The sequence below is a fragment of the Drosophila serrata genome, unplaced genomic scaffold (genome assembly GCF_035046125.1).
Source record: "Drosophila serrata isolate PLE 108 unplaced genomic scaffold, ASM3504612v1 contig_276, whole genome shotgun sequence".
Classification (NCBI taxonomy): Eukaryota; Metazoa; Arthropoda; class Insecta; order Diptera; family Drosophilidae; genus Drosophila; species Drosophila serrata.
In genome coordinates, this window is record NW_028257174.1 from 4,308,599 (window position 1) to 4,325,041 (window position 16,443).

Consider the following 16,443-nt stretch of genomic DNA (forward strand, 5'->3'; position numbering starts at 1 on the left):
GTTATCAAATCGCAGTACCCCATAGATGGCGCTATATTACGATAATATAGAAAGATAGATAGATAAGATAGTTGAACGGATTTAAGTCTCTTTACAAGATTCGAAATAAAACAATCAGGTTAGGGAACTGTGACGCCATTAATATAATGCCCTTATTGATTTTTTCTTCTTATTATTATCCTTACGAATTGCAACAGCTTGTTCGCTTTGATAGCAAAAGAGTGTCCCAGTTTTTACAGCCACAAAAAAAGCTCAAAAGGTTGGAAAAACCAAAAAAGCTTTTACAGTAAGGAAATTGAAAGGATACAGAACAAAATATGCCATAATGTAGACTATAAAAAAAGCAATGGTTCCTTGGAAAACTCAACAATAAATTCTAGGTAATAGGGTAAGATTATAGGAACTTAAATTATGGAAAGTCTGAAAGCAGATACCATACAGCTCACCTTTGCCCTTAAAGTCACATAATACTTTACCTCTCCACTGTTATAGCTAATCAATTATCCATATTCTGGTGATAGAAACTTCCAGCAAGGCAAACATTTAAAAACATATACATAACACATCCTTAGGGACATCTGTCGGGGTCATGTCAAAGCGCCAACGTGACGCATTCGGGGGGCCGAACAAGAAGGTTGCCAAGAATAAGTTTAAGAGATTGGTCCGCAATGTTATCCTCAATATGCAGTGGCTCAATGAGGCCGCCGAGGAAACGGGTATGTCCCTCAATGTGAAGAAAAACGTGGCCATGTCGGTGCGCCAGAAGCGCAAGGTTGGCATGATGACCATGGCGGTGAGTGATCCGATGCCTCTGCCTTAGGGATTCCATCTTATCCAGATGAACCTAATCCCAATTGTAGGAAAAATCTCTGCTGCGTACACCGCATTCCTCGCGGTCTGTTGACGAGCGAAAGAAACTATGCAACATTGTGGCCGGCTTGTCCTGCTTCTCCAAGTTCTCACCGGTGGGCTATATTTATTTATTCAAAACCATAATCCATTGGTATATATCCTACTGGCGTGTCCTTGTAGAAGGTACGCGCTCGCCTGGTGCCGTATGTCAAGTTCATGGCCGTCAATTCGGGACGCACCATCATGAAGGAGGGTGACCAGCCAGTGACCATTTATTTTATAATCGCCGGTGAGGTGGAAATGTCCAAGAATATCTTGAATAAGGTGAGCTGTCTGAGATCCTTGAATCCTTGGTTAGATCTGCTTGGTATATTACTTCATCTGCTTCTGTATTAAGAACACCAAGGTAGTAGAGCCGACCAGTGAGGCGATTTTCGGGCCAGGGGATTGCATTGGGGACATAGATATTCTAGAGAGCTCCCCCAGGACCAATACATATGTGGCCACATGTAAGTTTTGAGGGAGATCTCATGCATTAGCCGAGTTAAGTAACTCAAATATATAATAGCCAACTGTGAGCTCCTGGTCGTATTTAAGCATGTCTACGAACTGGTCCTGATGCATTCAATGCAGAAGCTGTGGCTGGAGAAGAAGGCTGCCCTGAAAGCCCTGGACTACTTTGATTTCTTCAACGAGGAGCAGGTCAGTGAGATTTTTAGTCATTCTCCTCCTCCAACTCCATGGTTAACGTCTACAGACGGTGAATGCCTGCAGATACGCGAATATACAACAGTATGATACCCTGGAAACGATCTACACCGAGGACGAGGGCTCCATGAGTCCCGTCTACTTTGTGCTCAGCGGAGAGTGTGTCATACTGCAGTGTCTCCATATGAAGGTGAGCCTCTGTCTGCATGGAATCCAAGTGATTCCACTTGGTCCCTGACCACTCATTCCTTTCTCCAGGTGAATATGGTTAATCGGGAGAAGGTGTATCAGCTGGCCAAGGTGGTCAAGACGTTGTCTGTGGATGATATATCAAAGGATAGGAGCGAAGAATTCGATGCACAAGCGTATGTAATGAGCACATCCTCGAATGATGAGCAAAAACAGAGCAAGGCGCGGGGGGTGAGTTCCTTCTAGGGGATTTGGTCAGGTTAAATGAACGTTGGGCTTAAAAGGATAAAGGGTTCATTTTCACTCTTATCATAATAATTCTTGACAGCTTCGCCGGATGGGCCTGAAGGAGATACAGAAGGCGTGTGCCGAAATGACCAGATCTGCCATCCGGAGGTCCACAAAGGGCGAAGGGTCACGCCAAAAGTCACGAAGACGCACCCGGGACCGGATTACTCGGGGTGGGAAATCGAACAAAACTAAGGAGCTCTACGAGCGATATTTAACCGGGGCGGATGAGGGCGAGGAAGAGTACGAGGACTACTACGATCTTTCGGATACCGATGAAAGTATCTACTCGCAGTCAACGCAGCACTCCCGGTCGACCGAGAGCACCGAAATGATCGAGGAGTACGAGACGGAGGAATCCGAGATATTCACCGCCACCCATGAGACGCCAGAGAGTGTTCGTAGCAAGGGTTCGAGCGAATCGCTGGACACGGATCGCTATGAGACACACTTCATCGACGTGGGCTCTCTGTCCTATGGCGGTATCTTTGGGCTTGGCGAGGCGAGTGCCCATCGCGTGATCATGGCCCGCACCACGGTCCAGTGCATCCTGATACCGCGCTTCTGGCTCCTCGAGAATCCCCAGAATCCTGGAAATTTGTGGCAGCGCAAACGTTTCTATATCGAATGCAATATCCCCACCAGGGAGGGTCTGTTCAAGAACTTTCTGAAGACACGCAAGTGGGAGAAGTTCCGGCATGATTACATTCAGAGTATCCTGGATATCAATACCCTTTCTATTTGCACCAAGGTCGAGGATATTCCAATCATTAGTCGCATTGTTGAGACGGGGCCCGAAGATGCCTAAAATCTGCCCCTTTCAATCAATTTGTTTACATATATACATATATTTTCACGTTCGCAGCATTATAAAATTATTACTTGTGAGTAATCGAAAGTGTTTTCTTTGCCATCTTGAAATCCTATTCTATTTATCCTTGAGTTGGGATATTTATTTCACTCATAAAGTGTTCTTCCCCGCCCTGAAAAATTCCCAGTATTCCAGGAGAAAGCTCTAGAGCTTTTGGGACACTCTGCAAGGACATGCTGTGGTGAACTCACCAAAGGAGCAGCGAATGAGTGCCTCTGCAAAAAAAGGGGAAGGAGCAAGTGTGCAGCCGGGGTTGAAGCTTCCACTCGGTTTCGGTTTTGAGTGTCCTGCCGCCTCGGATGCTCGCAGGAGAGTCTGGCATTGCTGGACGCCAGTTCAGTTCATTACAGTTTCCAAGGATAAGCGATACCTACGTGCTCCGGATAGCGCGGATGGAACACGTCGCCTCAACCAGAGCCAATTGTCGTCTTTTTAACAGTTCGTCGTGGTCATCGCATGTGGAATATTCGCGACAGCCAGTGCCAGTCTCAGTGCCATAGTGCGTCATAGGAAAAGTTCGTAGCTTTTTGTTGACTCCACACAAACAACAGGATGCTGCCTAAGAACCAATCAATGTGGCACGAGTAGTATTTTTGTTTACCTTTTTTTATTGTTCACAAAAAAAAACCCAAAGGCGAAAGTGCAAGTGTGGCAAGATTGAAGCCAATTCAAGTCAAGAGTCAAGTGATTTGACAGTCTCATTTCTCGAATGGAAGCCGAAACTCTAGAGGTCCAGGGGTAAGTGAAACGATATGCATATATTCCCAATTAAATCTGATAATAAAGCCCTTAATTAAGTCACTCAGACGACATCCTTCACCTGTCGCACTAAAAGTCAATGCCTTCAAGGACTCACTGAGATCATAAGATGGCTTTTATGCCAGGACAACAGAGTGTAACTTTGAACATTTTATTATCGAATTTTAGAGTGTCCGACACCAGACCAAAAGTTGTCCAAGAACTGTAAAAACCTTGCCACACACTCCTTGGATTATCCCCTTGTACGCAGCGGTAAAATATAGGCAATGATTTTACCAGCAAACAAGGATGGCAAAATAAAATCAAGCTTGTCACCGCCGTAATTGTGTCCTGGGAAAGTTGTAAATTGGTTTTGTCAGTGGAAATCTGAAAAACAAGCCTCCACTTGTCCGGTTGTCCTAGTCAGGTGAATATTTGGGGTAGTCCTTGAAGGGATTCACACATATAAGGTGAAGGAAAACAAATTGAAAGGTTTTATTAATTGCATGGAAGCCTTGAGCTAGTATAGAGTTTTTAATTGCAAGTAAACTCAAGTTTCTGTTACATTTTTATTGCATTAATCAGATGTTAGGTAAAAGAAATAATAAATCTTAAGTACAAGGTGCTAATTAGCCTACTTATAACAGCCTAGATATCTTCAACACCCGCATCACCATATATTTGTGCAAGGAAACCAGACGTTATGGCTAACCAGTGAATCATAAGCTATCTGGGTCAAATATTGTGATTTATAGAAATTAGCCACTTCCATTTCCATGTCACCTTGGCAATTTGATTAAGTGGGTACCATGAGGGGTGTATTTGGGAACTTATATATGGGTGTAAGGAGATATGCACAAGGAGATATATGAACAAGAATTACCAAGTCCAAGAAAGTTGTTCAACTTTATTAGAATATGTCTTGTTTCCTTGACAGGGCCTGGTTTTTTCTTGACTTATTTTACCGAAACCTTAGCTAAACCTTAAAGAAATTTATGATTTTCTCAAAATATTAGGTGTTTAATAGAAAAGACTTAGACTTTAATATGCTAAGGATATTAGAGAAAGTAAAAATATAAGTAATCTTATAAAAATGACAAAGAGAATTTGTATTTAGGCTATTAATGTTCTTTTCAGTTGGTATTCCTAACTCCTTTGATTATCTTTACCATATTTATTTCCTTTTCAATTTTGATTGTTATAATACTTTAATAATATTAATACATATTAAACATTTTGTGCAGTAAACATTTATCTTTTTTTTATTAAAACTAATATTTGAAATATTAACGCGTTCTTCTGATGGACACCTTAATCCCTAACAAGGTTCAAAGTGAAAGGAAAGCGGCTTAGGGAATGTCACGATATAATTATTAAAATTTAATTTTAATTGGAACTTAGAGGCATATAGTCTTTTGTTAAAGCAGCAAAAACGTTTTATTAAATTATTCTTAAAGCCTTCTATAAATAGTCGTAAATTAAAGAGAGAGTCTAGACTTAAATACAAAACAACGAATGAAAAGTTCCTTGCAAACAATATCCCAATCTTAAGTATGGCAATAAATGTTTATAAAAATGACGGTCAAAATCCATTTAGCATTACGTGCTTAACTCTAGTCACAAAATATTTCCCAAGATCACAAATTAAATGTGTTATTATTCCCAGTTATTGGCATTCCGTTGCGTCAAGGGTTAGGAAAATAAAGGAAAAACCAAACAAAAAAATGTAGCCTACTTAGCCGAGTACTCACATATGTGCGTGCCTAAGCCATTTTTGGCCATCAAAATAAATTGTTTAATACGGGAAATAACAAGACATATAGAATAATATGCATAACTTTTGTCCCATGTACTTTATTCTCCCAAAAAAATAAATGTATATATGTGCATGTTTTGGCTTACATACATATTTTAAAATATATTACGTATACGCCCCATGATTTCCTACACCACTAGTCCCGGGGGCATAGCGAAAAAATGAGGCACGTCGGCATAAGGATGTCACAAAACAAGCTCAGTGAATGGTGTGACAGGTACATTTGAGCATCGAGAATGGTTCTGTGGGGTTTACCTAATAAATGCATTAAATCAAAATCAAATAACTAACATGAAATCAATTTTAGAAAATACAAAAAGCGAAAAGAGGCTTAAGCAAAACGTAAAGAGCTTTTAATAAAAACCTTTAAAGCTTGAACAAAAATAAAATAGCAATAAAGATTTTCTTCTTATTTATTTGCGTTCATTATTATGTATCCCATTTGCCTGCAGCATTTTGAAGGTTTCTGAGGAAGGGCTGAGGCCGCTCCGCTAAACCATCGGCTTATCGATCTCGGCGGCGGAGTTATCGGCTTTCCGGGACTAAAATGATGCTTTCTGATTTCTATCGAGCACAATCCGTAAGCCACGTACCCACGTGCAAAGGATGAGGCGTCCCAAAGGAGCACATTGGGCACTATCATCAGCATCGAGCGCGGCCCAGACGGTGCCACTATCCCACAGCAGTTCACAACCCAGCAGCTGCCTGAGTAGCCTGAGACTCCTCCGGCTGCTGGCCATTGTCACAGTAATTGGATCGCAAATTCATGCCGTTCTATGTGAGTGATTAAATCATAGCACTATAATAAAAATAATATATACAAAGAACATCTAATATTACTCTTCAATAGATGTTTATTATATTGTTACTCTCTAATAATATTATAAATCAACAATTTAGGTAGGAAGATATTATAGATAGGCACTGTTCCATATAATATATTTGAAAATTTGATATAATTTAAATTTAAATATATGCTTAAATTTGTATAAAACCAAATAGAGAGCTAGAAAAATTTGGCAAGCTTCTGACTAAAATTTTAATACAAAATTCTAGATTAATATATAGTGGCTTTATATCAAATTTGATGAAAATCTGTTGAAAACTGGAAAAGTTAGACCTTTCTTTTCTTAAAATTTTCTGATTGTTCCTATTTCAGATATATATATCTATATATATAGTAGTCCGATTCGTCATGCTCCGAATTATATACTAGTAAAATTATATAGAAGAATAACTCCATAGTTTCATTCAAATAGCTTGCTCTTTGTTCCAAAACAAATCTCGCACATCTGCGCTTATGATTCCCAACTAGTTATAACATCCCCGGAACGAAGTGACTTCTACCAGCCATGTCTCAGACATGTGTTGTGTTACAAAAGTTGCAAGTCATTGTTTACTAGTGTTCAAAGTTAGTAGCTGATCATACATACTTACTGGTCATACATACTTACTGATCGTAGTTACTTACTAGTCATAGATACTTACTGATCTTAGTTACTTACTAGTCATAGATACTTACTTACTGGTCATAGATACTTACTGTTCAGAGTTACTTAATGTTCATTGATACTTACTGATCATAGGTACTTGCTGGTCATAGTTAATTACTGCTCATAGATACTTACTGTTCAGAGTTACTTACTCTTCATAATTAATCATCATATCTTATGATTCCCAACTGGTTCAAACATCCCCGGAACGAAGTGACCGCTGCCGGCCACGTCTCAGAAATGTGTTGTGTTGCAAAGTTGCAAGTCATTGTTTATTAGTGTTCAAAGTTAGTAACTGATTATACATACATACTGCTAATAGATACTTACTGGTCATAGTTAATTAGTGGTCATAGATACTTACTGTTCAGAGTTACTTAATGTTCATTGATACTTACTGATCGTAGGTACTGGCTGGTCATAGTTAATTAGTGGTCATAGATACTTACTGTTCATAGATACTTACTCTTCATAGTTAATCATCATATCATATGATTCCCAACTGGTTCTATCTTCCCCGGAACGAAGTGACTTCTACCAGCCAAGTCCCAGATATGTGTTGTGAATCAAAAGTTGCAAGTCATTGTTTACTAGTGTTTAAAGTTAGAAGTTAGTCATAGATAGTTACTGCTCAGAGTTTATTTATGACCATAGTTAATTACTGGTCTTAGATACTTACTGTTTAAAGGTAATTCATATCTTTACTTGTTTTTGTGCCACTTCTAAATTACGGTTCATATCTTTCAAATTTTATAAAGAAAAGATAACTTATAATAATTTAATAAATTCTACAAACTACTTAAAATAATGAAACCCATTCAAAGTAAGACTATGACATTACTTTAGGCATTATCCTTGCTATAACCGAATGCTTAGCAAGGGAAAATAACTAGTTAAATCACCCGTGAATCATCCCAGACTCCAGTTAACATAAAATATTATCATTATTGTCCAACCAACCAACCGTTCACAGGCATTGCATCCGTTGAACCCACAGCAGCATCACCGGCAGCCACAACGGGTTCCCAGCAGCATTCCAGCGGCGCCGGCGAGAATCACAGCTACTTTTTTGATGACTATAACACAACGAAGACGACTTCATCAACCGCCGCTGGTTATCCTTCGACAGGAGCTAGCGCCAGCACAGCTGCTCTCACATACCAGGACCAATCCCAGTCCCAGTCCCAGTCCCAGTCCCAATCCCTATCCCAAATGCCTGCCGAGGCAGCATTGCCGGTGGCTGCGGCGGCGGCAGACTTATCGCACTTCGCCATTAACCCGGGCGTGCGGCTGGACAGGGCTTCCGTAAAAGCGGCGGGAAGCAATGAGATTAGCAATAGCACGCCAATCAAAAATTTAATTACTAGCTTTGGGCGCCCCGCTTTGATAGCGGACGACCAGCAGCAGCAGGAGCAGCTGCCGACGGGGGCAACGGCGGTTGTTGCAACAACAACGACAGCAACAACTCTGGCGGCAACCCTAAAAAGTGCCAAGAGCACCATAAAGCAACCCATCGATTCCACGCGCTCCAGGAACCATTGGACAGTGGGTGTGGGTGGTGGTGGTAAGTCAAAACGGGGGCGGGCCCAAGGCCAATGTCAAATCCCACAGTTCACTCGAAAAAGCAAAACATTTATAGAATATCCTAAGAAAATTTGAAAAGTTAAAGAAATATATAAAAGAAGCAATGAAGTAGCCTAAAGGAATGGGAGCATAATATATACATCAGTGCGTATACGTAATATTTTTGACACTCTTCTATAAATGCCCAATGCCTTGATTGTCTTGATTAATTTAATTGATTTAATTACTTTAAAAAATATGAAAAGTTAAAGAAATATGTAGAAAAAAGCATAAGAAATGGGAAACTACTATGTACATCAGTGCGTATACGTAATTTTGTTGCCACTCTTCTATAAATGCCTAATGCCTTGGATTGTCTTAGCCCACTTGTAAGCTTAATTTGTTCTCAGGTTACTTTGAGTTTTTTTCGAGTGTCCTTTTTAACATATTTCTGGAATCCTCATTACTCGCTCTCTCTCCGCAGGATCCGCTTCTCGTGACACGGAACGACCCCGTACCTTCCGCAGCAAGCACCACCATGAGCACCACTGGGGGCCATTCTTCGAGGAGCCCGTCAATTCGGGTGCCTCCGGCGAGAACCTCGTTTCCGCCGTGCACTTGTTTACGGAAGCGGTGCTCAACTGCCGCGTTGGCATGCTCAAGGACAAGACGGTGGGTCCTAGAGTATTATTATTGTCATTAAATCCTCACAAAACAAACAAATATAAATCATATATACATATACATATATCACTTGCCTTACCAGGTCATGTGGGTGAGACGGACGAGTGAGAAGGTATCCCTGCTGACCGTTGGCAATGTCACCTACAGCGGCGACCCAAGGATACGGGTCAAGTTCCAATATCCGAACAACTGGCGGCTACTGATTAATCCCACGCAGACTGAGGACGCCGGTATATACATGTGTCAGGTTTCCACTCATCCGCCGCGGGTGTTTACCACGAACTTAACCATCTTGGGTATGTCCTAATGAGATGTCCTTTGGGAGGTGATTTTGTAACTTGAATTTTGTGACAGAACCCCCGCTGAGGATAATCGACGAGCATGAACGGGATGTGGGGGATCGATACTACAAATCCGGCAGCACCGTCGATCTGCAGTGCCAAATATCGCGAAACTTTTTCCTTAAAGAACGCTACACCATCCTCAAGTCAACCGAAACCACAAAAGGGGGTGTCGTCCAGAAACTATATAACGAGTCGAGCGGTGAGCCAAATTTATTGGGCAACGCCAGCCAGGATCAGCTGAAGCTCACGGGCCAGGAGCTGGAGAAATACTTTAGTAAATTTATCACCTGGACAAAGGATGAGGAGCCCCTCCAGGGACTGACCAACAAGCGATCAAGGTGGCACATATATAATCTATAGCTATTATTTATTATATATTCCCCCACCTTTAGCATTTCAGATAAATGGCTAACTAGTCGTATTTCCATTGATGATGCCAAACTCTCAGATAGTGGCAACTATTCCTGTTCCCTTGGCAGACTGTTTACTGTAATTGTCCAAGTACAGGTACTCACAGGTGCGACTCTTCCTTCCATCCACTAATTAAAAAGTTTATTATTAAAGCTTAAACTATAATTTTAATAGGGGAACTACCCGCGGCTGTCCAACACAACATAGCATCCAGACTTCAAATCTGTTCACCTGCTGCGCTCCTGGTTATTCTCCTCGTCGTCCATATTTCTCTACACTTGGCGAAAAAGTGAAGGACTTTAATGTGAGGAATGTTTAACATCAAGACAACATATTGTAGCCCATTTTCACAAATCATTTACGTAGTAAATATTTGCGATTAAGGGCATATCGGGGTGTAAAAAAAAAGAATCTAAAGTCGGTTACCGGAAGAAGGGCAATATTTTTGTCTAGTCGAAATTAAAAAATTGTATAATCAGTATTAGGAAACGCCACAGTTTGACCTTATTTATTTCCCTAAATATATATTAAATACTTAAATACAATTAATATTTATAAACACTTGAAACTTTCTTAGAAACTAATCTATTTAATTTAAAATCTTTTTGTTTAAGAAGAACAAACGCCAGCTGATGTATTCCTTTTTTTAAAGGACCCTACTGTTTTGGTAGAAATGCAGCTATATTAAAAAAAAAAGGAAACAACTTTTAGGAACCAATATGGGGACCTCATTATATAGTGACAAGAATATATATAAAAGACAAGGATTTTCAAAACAAAGACTCTAATAAAACTGGAAACTGTGGCGCTTCCTTATGTTGGTTTTCCATTAAAACTGATCAAACCGATTTGCGGGGAAATCCTTTCCTGTGACCAACTGGGAAATTAATTTAGCTTAATGCCCTAATTTTTTTGTGTGAACTTTTCACTTATGTATCTGAATAAGATATTGAAAATTGACAAACCCAAACACCAGACAGAGAAATGGGATTCCTTAAACAATTAAAATTTGGCCTTATTTTCTTATGAATCCTTTTAAAAGACCATATTCCTTCTTGTTTCTCTGTATCGGGATATTTATAATTTAGAATTGTTACATTTTTCTACGATCCAAAACGAAACTAAAACTACAACAACATTTTTGTATAAAGTCCAAAATATCAGTTATTAAAAATATAAAAATGACGCCCGCCAAAAACTTAAGAACTACTTTAAACATAACTAATTTATTTCTTGAAAATAAAATATAAAAAATTAAGATATGAAAATTTTACAAATTCAGTGAGCTTAAACAGTATGGTTTTCTTTTCGTATTTTCTAAGTTAGAAAATGTATAAAAAATTTACCATTTGCGTTTGATAGTTCTGTAAATATAATATAATATTTGTAAGTTACGAATGTAGTTATATTTTCCATTTCGTTTCTCATTGTTCTTCGAAACCTAACCATGTTGATTATACATTAAGTTCTTAAATATATATGTACGTGGTATTATTTGGGAGGCAATCTACTAGGATCAATGCATACGATGCCTGCCTACGAAAATGAAAACGTTTTGTTAAACTACACTCAATGTATTATTATTAAACGAGTAAATCAAAAACGATACTTTCAAATATACGAACCATTAATATATAAACTATAGTAAGTATGGCATGCATTTATTTTTCGGCATACTATGAATATATAACGTAGCACTGAGAGATATTTGAAAAAAAGCGGCTTACCATAGTTTTCGATAGATACCGCCATATTAACTTATCGAACCAGTTCGTAAGCTCAAACGTTGCTTTCATTGCCGTGCTCCCACTAAAATACCATTATTATATTTTAACTTAACTTATTTGAACTGGACTTAGGAATATATATATGAAATTTATGCTATGTATAAAGATATATCCGATTAGAATCTGTCTGTCTATCACAACTTCTGGTGATAATTTCTTTAGCATTTTCCAGAACCAAAACAAAAAACAGCTGCTTGCCTCGCCAAAAACGGTCTGCCCTTTGCATGACGGCATTAATATCGTTATCGATTGGCTGCAGTATCGTTCGCTGGTTCACTCGATCTAGTTCCATTGCGAACTACACAATTATTATTTATAGGCCACATTTTTTTGTTTTCTTTTAACGTTAACATTTCGTTTGGATCTTATTATTTTAGTTTTTTGATAACACCGCAACGACATATAGAGTGAGTGCGTGCGAACTTGGCTCCGGCTGCCATTGCAAACTGCGTGCGAATAGTGCTTTTTCGTAGTGGGCGGAATTCACTAGGAGAGGGCACAGGTCTGGAAGGACAACGTTAGGCACCTCCTTCCCCCCTCCGACCGCCGGCGCATTTGCACTGGCCAGTGTGACTCTGACTTCACCTTGACTAAAGTTCACGCGACAGGCGGCAACGGGCGGCACAATGGGAACGTAATGATAACAGTGACACCGACACCGCTAACCAGTCGCCCGATTCTTTGCAGTTTCCGTCGCACAATCACTGCCTCCGCCTCCTACTCCCTGCATCGCTGCACAATTCGGCCGAGATCTCCGCATCGAAAATGTTGAAGCTACGTAACCTCCTAGCCGTCGGCGGCAACAACAGCAACCACAGCGTTCTGCTGGCTGTCCGGTAAGACAAACAACAACATGCATATTCAAAACAGCCGCAGCTGTGTCTCTATATGTGTGTGCATATATACCCTATATATGTATATAAATATATATATTTCATATATGGAGAACATAAGGTCGATTCCATAGAAGATATAGGGTAGTCTCTTAATTTTCGTGAATAATTCGGCCGTTTTTCCAGGTTATATTGACTGATTCAAGCTGATAATGTTAGAAAATAATATATGTATGTACATATATGTATAACAATGTTGGAATCTAGTGTATATGTCTGCAATTACTTATTTATGAAGTCTTAAATATTTCCTAAAATATAGGAACTTTTGAAATGTTTGTCTTATATTGCTAAATTTTAAATTTCCAATCAATCTTTGGAGTCTAAAAACTGCAATTCTACGTTTTATTTTGATCACAGAAGGTTTTGGACCATTTTAGAACCTACAAAAATATATCTTGGCAATATTCTTTAAATACCATTTTATTATAAATATATATTTTCTATTTAAAAAATTGTAATATTGCCCTTTCAAGATATATCCACCATATCCACGTATGCAAGGCTGCTTAATTAAAAAAGGAAATACAATCTCTGGACAGATATGAGGGCCTGAATACATATATATCGATAAAGATAAGATTATTATTAAAAAAGGGAACGGGAGCCATTGTGGAGATTGCCTAAATATAATCAGAGTTCGATTAATCAGGCTCAGAGTTTAAAATCCATATTCTTTATTTCCCTCTCCTCCTTTAAGTGCCCTGTCCACCACGGCTAGCTGCAAGGATTCGGAATCATGGTTCTCAAAGCTGCTCGTTCGGAAAATAGAGCCAACAAAGGAGCCGCACAGCCGCATGCTGAGCGACAAGGAAATTATATATGCCCTGCATACCCACAACGTTAGGCCCGATTCCATGAGCAACTATCTTAACAACTAGTGGGTATAACTATAATTAAAATTAAGCAAACATTAAGTGTAAAACATATTTTACTTCATTCATATTGTAGCAAAACGACGGTGGCTCTAATCAATGATAAAAAGGCAAATCTCTCATGCGATTTGGTGGCTTCTTGGACCGTCCAGGTGGGCGATATGGATCAGTGCCTGCATCTGTGGAAGTACACCGGAGGCTTTGAGAAAATCGATCAGGCCAAGGAGGACCTGTGGAACGATCCAGAGTACCTCAGCCTAATGCATGAACGCTCCAAGTTCCTGCGCTCCCGCCATCTGCAATATCTCCTGGCCTTCAGCTACTGGCCACAGATTGCCAGTCGTCCCGGCAAGAATATTTACGAAATGCGGTATGCACATATATATTACATCGTTTTTTCTATGTTGATTTTTATATACATTGTATTTAGCTCCTATCGACTGACCCCTGGCACCATGATCGAGTGGGGCAACAACTGGGCCCGGGCCATTAACTATCGCAAGCATAACAACGAGGCATTCGCCGGTTTCTTCTCGCAGATCGGACGTCTGTATAATGTCCATCATATTTGGTGTACGTACTGCCTGTTCATGCCACCTTTCATGGTACTTAATATGTATATTTTGGTTTTATTCGTCACAGGTTACAAATCTCTGCAGGACCGCAAGGAGACCAGGGAGGCTTCCTGGCGCACCCCCGGCTGGGATGAGTGTGTGGCCTATACGGTGCCCCTGATCCGCGACATGCACTGCCGCGTCCTAGCTCCCACTGAATTCTCGCCCACACAATAAGCAAGAAGGTGGACTGTTTCGGTTTCTCTTTTTTTTTTGTTTTTTCGCGATCTAGAAAGTTGAAGAAGTGTCGGCACTTGCTGTCGCGAGTTATTGTATATAATGCCAGCCACCCATTTAATCATCTTAGTGTTCTCTTAGTATAAATTAAGGTCAAAGTGGACATATTTCTCCTCAATTTGTACATGCCTCCGGAACTATATTATGATCGATCTATGTAAGCACAACGTTTGAATTTAACCCAAAAAATTTTAAAGAAAACAAATCTTTTTTGTTGTTAGTATAAAGAAATAAAGCTATTATGAAACTGTTACATAAAGCAGCGCTATGCATGTAAAAACGAAAGAAACTAATTTATTTGAAAGGGTCGAAAGTCTTGGATTTTTATTAAAGAATTTGGGGGCATGTCAGATCCTCGTTCTTAATTATCAAAGCAACTCCTATCCTGCTTAGGTTCTGAAAAATTATTTACTTTGAAATGTTTTATAATACTTAGACCCTGAATCAACTAAAGTTTAAAGAAAATAATTAATAATCTTTGTAAATTAAACGTTAAAAGTATTTTAATGTTATATATATATTTATATATACGGATATCATTGAACACAGTTACATGTTCCATAAATTTAAGCTATGTAATAGCTCTCTTTGGGATATTGGATGGTACATTATGATAGAACTTATACATGAAGCTAGCGTGTTAGCCAAAGACACTAAATGCCATTTAAATTAATTGTTTATTTTCAGTTTAACCACCTTTTTTTAGGCCGTCTTCTCGGCCTGTAGAGAATTCTTTGTCGTCTTTAAGTGCTTCTTCCCCACAAGGTGCTGCTGCAAGGTTGTCACATGGTTCATCATCTTGTTGCAGGACTTGCAGTAGTACTGGCCAGTGGGTGTGCGATACAGGAGCAGATCCAAGCCATTGGGATTCTCTGGAGCTGAAGCTGAAGCTACAGATGGCGACACATCCGGTGGTTCCTTTTGACCTGCATTGCGCAGTTTGCTCTGGTGCCGGGCCCCGTCCAAATGCATCTGCATCTGATTGGCGGATGTTACGACGATTTTGCAAAGGTTGCACGAGCGTTCGCTATCCTCGGCAGTCTGCTCTGGTGCTACTACTGCAACCGGTGCTCCTCCAACCGCTGGTAATCCTCCTTCCACGATTACCTCTGCTGCTTCGTCTTCAGCTAACTTAGTCTCGGTCTTGAGGAACAGCGTTCCGATCCCATACCGCGAATCGGAGCTAACCTTCGGCTCGAACTTGCTTCCCGTCCGCACCCACTTGCCGGCGTCATCGTAGTAACCGGCACCAGAGGGTCGCGAGCCCTTACTCTCCACCAACTTGTGCTTTCGGCCCTGATAGTGCTGGCGGGCGTGAGTGGTCGAGGTGAGATCTAGGTCGCAAAGGTCACAGTGGAAGGCGTTGGGGCCGCTGGGACCATGCTTCAGCAGCCGTTTAACCGGCGGCGCCTGCAGGCCTGCGTCCGTGTAGTTCTTGGCCAGCCAAGCGCTGATATGCCGATCGTGGGCCTTCGACTCGTAATGATCACGGGCACACTTCAGCGAGGTCATCTGCGCCTTGCACAGCTCGCAGGACAGCGGTCCGATTAGCCGGTTCAGCTCGTCTGGATAGCTCTTGTCGCGTCCAGGGAATAGGGCCAGGGTCTTGCCATCATCCACACCGGTGGTAGCCTCTCCATTGGCCTTCCGCTTTTGTGGTTTCGTCGACTTCGTACTTGACGTTGGCTCTCCTCCAGGTGCTGTACTCTGTTTGCCGGGTGCCAGGAGCCGTGGGTTTTCGGCCCCGACCACCGGCGGTGGCGTTGGAGAAGCTCTCAGTGACTGGTCGTCCAGGTCTCCACTCGCAGTGTCTCCTGGCGCCAGGTGGGGTATGTGATAGCCGCTGAGGTTGCCGGTGGAACTCATGGAACCTCGCAGGAATAGAACGAATGACCTGGATGTGTTCCCAATATAGACGAGCGCATGCGTGAAACAAAACCGATTCGATAGCTTTAATTTGGTATTTATTCACAAAATATTCAAAAAAAATACCGCCTTACCATCGAGCTCTTTCCAATTGTCAAAATCCTCTTAGTTTTGAATGCTAATCTATTGTTATGTAAAGTTGATAATTATCTAT

General features: G+C 40.6%; 4 protein-coding genes across 5 annotated transcripts; 3 read left to right on the forward strand and 1 right to left on the reverse strand.

Moving 5' to 3' along the window:
- Positions 1-441: 441 nt before the first annotated feature.
- On the forward strand, positions 442-2,929 carry LOC110179507 (uncharacterized). 2 transcript variants are annotated; one of them, XM_020947084.2, is made up of 8 exons: positions 442-793; positions 861-965; positions 1,033-1,176; positions 1,250-1,361; positions 1,421-1,554; positions 1,610-1,750; positions 1,819-1,980; positions 2,078-2,929. In XM_020947084.2, the coding sequence occupies exons 1-8, from the start codon at positions 590-592 to the stop codon at positions 2,843-2,845; spliced, it is 1,770 nt and encodes a 589-aa protein (XP_020802743.2). In that variant the 5' UTR covers positions 442-589; the 3' UTR covers positions 2,846-2,929. The 2 variants fall into 2 exon arrangements, with proteins under 2 accessions (XP_020802743.2, XP_086691732.1); XM_086835606.1 differs by lacking the exons at positions 442-793; positions 861-965; positions 1,033-1,176; positions 1,250-1,361 and having other exon boundaries at positions 1,627-1,750.
- A 290-nt stretch (positions 2,930-3,219) lies between these two features.
- dpr18 (defective proboscis extension response 18) lies at positions 3,220-11,601 on the forward strand. The gene is made up of 8 exons (XM_020947073.2): positions 3,220-3,646; positions 5,915-6,240; positions 7,929-8,519; positions 9,003-9,190; positions 9,285-9,498; positions 9,557-9,884; positions 9,939-10,063; positions 10,132-11,601. The coding sequence occupies exons 2-8, from the start codon at positions 6,069-6,071 to the stop codon at positions 10,248-10,250; spliced, it is 1,737 nt and encodes a 578-aa protein (XP_020802732.2). The 5' UTR covers positions 3,220-3,646; positions 5,915-6,068; the 3' UTR covers positions 10,251-11,601.
- Positions 11,602-12,086: 485 nt separating this feature from the next.
- On the forward strand, positions 12,087-14,643 carry Nipsnap (protein nipsnap). The gene is made up of 6 exons (XM_020947049.2): positions 12,087-12,151; positions 12,432-12,580; positions 13,338-13,517; positions 13,589-13,882; positions 13,943-14,085; positions 14,155-14,643. The coding sequence occupies exons 2-6, from the start codon at positions 12,510-12,512 to the stop codon at positions 14,301-14,303; spliced, it is 837 nt and encodes a 278-aa protein (XP_020802708.2). The 5' UTR covers positions 12,087-12,151; positions 12,432-12,509; the 3' UTR covers positions 14,304-14,643.
- A 205-nt stretch (positions 14,644-14,848) lies between these two features.
- LOC110179516 (zinc finger matrin-type protein 4) lies at positions 14,849-16,440 on the reverse strand. The gene is made up of 2 exons (XM_020947093.2): positions 16,364-16,440; positions 14,849-16,257 (listed from the first exon to the last, which is right to left on the reverse strand). Exon 2 carries the CDS (start codon positions 16,227-16,229, stop codon positions 15,066-15,068), a length of 1,164 nt encoding a protein of 387 aa, XP_020802752.2. The 5' UTR covers positions 16,230-16,257; positions 16,364-16,440; the 3' UTR covers positions 14,849-15,065.
- Between the last annotated feature and the right edge of the window lie 3 nt (positions 16,441-16,443).